The 2,631-nt window shown below is 41.1% G+C and overlaps 1 protein-coding gene across 2 annotated transcripts in view; it reads left to right on the top strand.

The window, feature by feature from the left end:
* akap10 (A kinase (PRKA) anchor protein 10) overlaps positions 1 to 2,631 on the top strand; it is a 15,629-nt gene extending 12,998 nt beyond the window's left edge. The window contains exons 9-13 of one of the 2 annotated variants that reach the window (XM_017308431.1): positions 247 to 391; positions 782 to 958; positions 1,102 to 1,208; positions 1,923 to 2,005; positions 2,564 to 2,631. In XM_017308431.1, coding sequence (XP_017163920.1) covers positions 247 to 391; positions 782 to 958; positions 1,102 to 1,208; positions 1,923 to 2,005; positions 2,564 to 2,625 — 574 coding nt within the window. In that variant the 3' untranslated portion in view covers positions 2,626 to 2,631. Of the gene's footprint in view, positions 1 to 246; positions 392 to 781; positions 959 to 1,098; positions 1,209 to 1,922; positions 2,006 to 2,563 lie in introns of both variants that reach the window. The other variant, XM_008428314.2, reaches the window with a different exon arrangement.

The following is a 2,631-nucleotide window of genomic DNA, read 5'->3' as shown; positions in this document are numbered from 1 at the left end:
TATAGTAGTTGCATGATTATTTGTTGTATTATTATCTGACATAAATTTTTAAGAATAATAGTAATCAATGTTAAATCCCTCATTTATCTCACTGTTGTAGAAATCAAATTGTACTTATTAAACATGCGTTTATGCTAAATGTTTGTTAATTTTGCTTGAATGAAGGCTTTAAATTTAGTGTCTTGATCTGAGCACAGTTGTTCCTGCTGTTTTTTTATTTTATATATTTTAATTTTTGTTGTCCAGGTATTTCTCACTCCAGGCCACCAATCCTCTGGGCTTCGGCGACTCTGTGCGGATGGAGATCGAGTCGAACATCTGCCGGGAGGGAGGGCCGCTCCCCGACTGTTTCACCACTCCTCTCAGACAGGCCTGGACGACCATGGAGAAGGTCAGAGTCTCTGATGAGATGAGAGCGCCCTCGGGGCGTCAGAAAAAAAAAAAAAAGAAACAAATTTTCTACTGCTTGTAACAAAGTGCTGTTCAGTAAAGGCAGTGTTAACTTGTAAATGACTAATTAGCAATTTAGTAAACATCRATTTCTTTTTAATTGCACTAGACAGAAGTGTTTAAAGTGCTTCMCTGACAGAGGAAATGATGGAATAAGAGATAATCTAWATTATTAGTGCAATTATTTTAGGGCTAAACGTCTTATAAAGACATGAGACTGAACCCATTTTTCTGATGACGAATTATATCCGACATGAACTTCAACTTGGGAAACGATCAGCTGCAAAGTCTTGTCGCTAATGTTTGCTCGTCCTGTTTTGGAAACGTTCAGGTGTATTTGCCCGGTTTCCTGTCCAGCAACATATACTACAAATACCTGAGCGACCTCATCAACTCGGTGCGGGGCGACGAGTTCGTGAACATGAGCGGTCAAGGTCAAGGTCAGGGCGTGCCGGGAGACGGCGACCGCTCTGGCTTGAACGCCGGCGGCGAGAGCTCCCAGGTTCAGGTGAGCTGCGCACGTCGAGCCACACAGGCTGACATTTTCAGCCGTCCCGCYGGGTCGCGGTATCGACGACGAGGTCGCGATCGTTCCGCTGGTCTTTGTCGCTTTCATGAAGACAAATCCTTGTTGTGCCCCCGTTGCAGCAGGGAGCCAAGAAAGCAGCCATCAAGATTCTGAAGAACTTCGACGAGGCGATCACCGTCGACGTGGCCAGCCTGGATCCAGAGATGCTCTACCAGCGGCCGTACGCTGGGTGAGTTCACCCGCAAAACGAGACAGTCCAGCTCAATCCTCAAAAGTTAATGGTGTTGAGGATTRTTTTCACCATCGATTCAAAGTCCTGCCACTGATGGTTACGGTTCTGATGTGTTTAAGATGAAGAATGTCTTTGTTTGTTAAACCGATACCACATGTGACTTTACAAGACGCTCAACATACCTGATTTTAAGTTTTGTTATTTTTTGGGTTGGCGTTTTCATAAAATTACTACTTTATTCTGGTAATATTTCAACCTTATTCTGCTATTACTTTGACTCTATTGTTGCACAATTATATATTTTTTTAAATAAAATTATGACTCTTATTTTTGTAACTGAAAATTATATATATATATATATATATAGTCTGGTTCTAATATTTTGTTGTAGAGGAGACACAAATTTAAAGTTCAAATAAATAGAAGCTGTGAAACACGCTTGTGAACAAGATGGCCGCCGTGGGCRTGCTGACATCACTCTGAACTATTGACACTCATGACATGCGTTGGTGGGAAAAAAAAATCCTCCTTAAATCTTCAAAAACCAAAAATGAATTAATCAATAAAATCAATTTTATGCACAGCTCTACTGTTAGGTGTGCTTTACAGACGCACACACACACAACCCTAACCCCGACACACACACACACGAGTGTGTGCGTTCAGGCCTCCCCTTTGCTCTTCATCGGCTCCTGTCTTCTGCGTTCTCAGAAAGATGACTTTCGGAAAGGTGAACGAGTTGGGTCAGTTCATCAGAGAGGCCGAGCCAGAACCTGATGTGAAGAAATCAAAAGGTAAGACGCTCAAACGTCCTTCCTGCTTCCTGCCCCCGTCTCGTCTTTCGTTCAGCAGCGACCTTCTTCTCTGTATATATATATAAACTTTATCTCCCCGCAGGTCAAAGCCCAATTAAATATTTAAGAGATTTTCTGSAGTCGAAAAAATGAGTTTTCTGCTCTTAAAGTCAAACAAAAGCCTTTAAGTCCAAGAGTAGAGATTCTCAAGGTTTGGTTTATGTGTGAAATTAAAATATTTTGACTTTGACTTGACTTTCGCCTCTCGTTGTTGAGGTTTAKATAAAAATAGCAAACYTCGTTGAAGACYGTACCTAATTAACCTTTTGAATATTTGTGGCAGAAATCTGCTGCTGACTTCCAACTCTATCCAATAAGATAAAGCTTCTTTTTTTTWWMTTTGCAAATGATTCAGTTTCTTGCTGACAGAGGCATTTATAGAAGCTTAGAAATGATGACCAGACCTGAACTATAAAGTCAAACGTCCCGCTCTTGAAATATTCATGTCATAAAAGCAAGACTCGTAGGTAATAAACGGCTTTTCTTTTCCCTATCAAGGTTCCATGTTTTCTCAAGCAATGAAGAAATGGGTCCAGGGCAACTCAGACGAGGTGAGATAAAATTTT

The sequence above is a fragment of the Poecilia reticulata genome, linkage group LG14 (genome assembly GCF_000633615.1).
Source record: "Poecilia reticulata strain Guanapo linkage group LG14, Guppy_female_1.0+MT, whole genome shotgun sequence".
In the NCBI taxonomy this organism is placed as follows: domain Eukaryota; kingdom Metazoa; phylum Chordata; class Actinopteri; order Cyprinodontiformes; family Poeciliidae; genus Poecilia; species Poecilia reticulata.
This window is presented reverse-complemented; position numbering and strand designations above follow the sequence as displayed.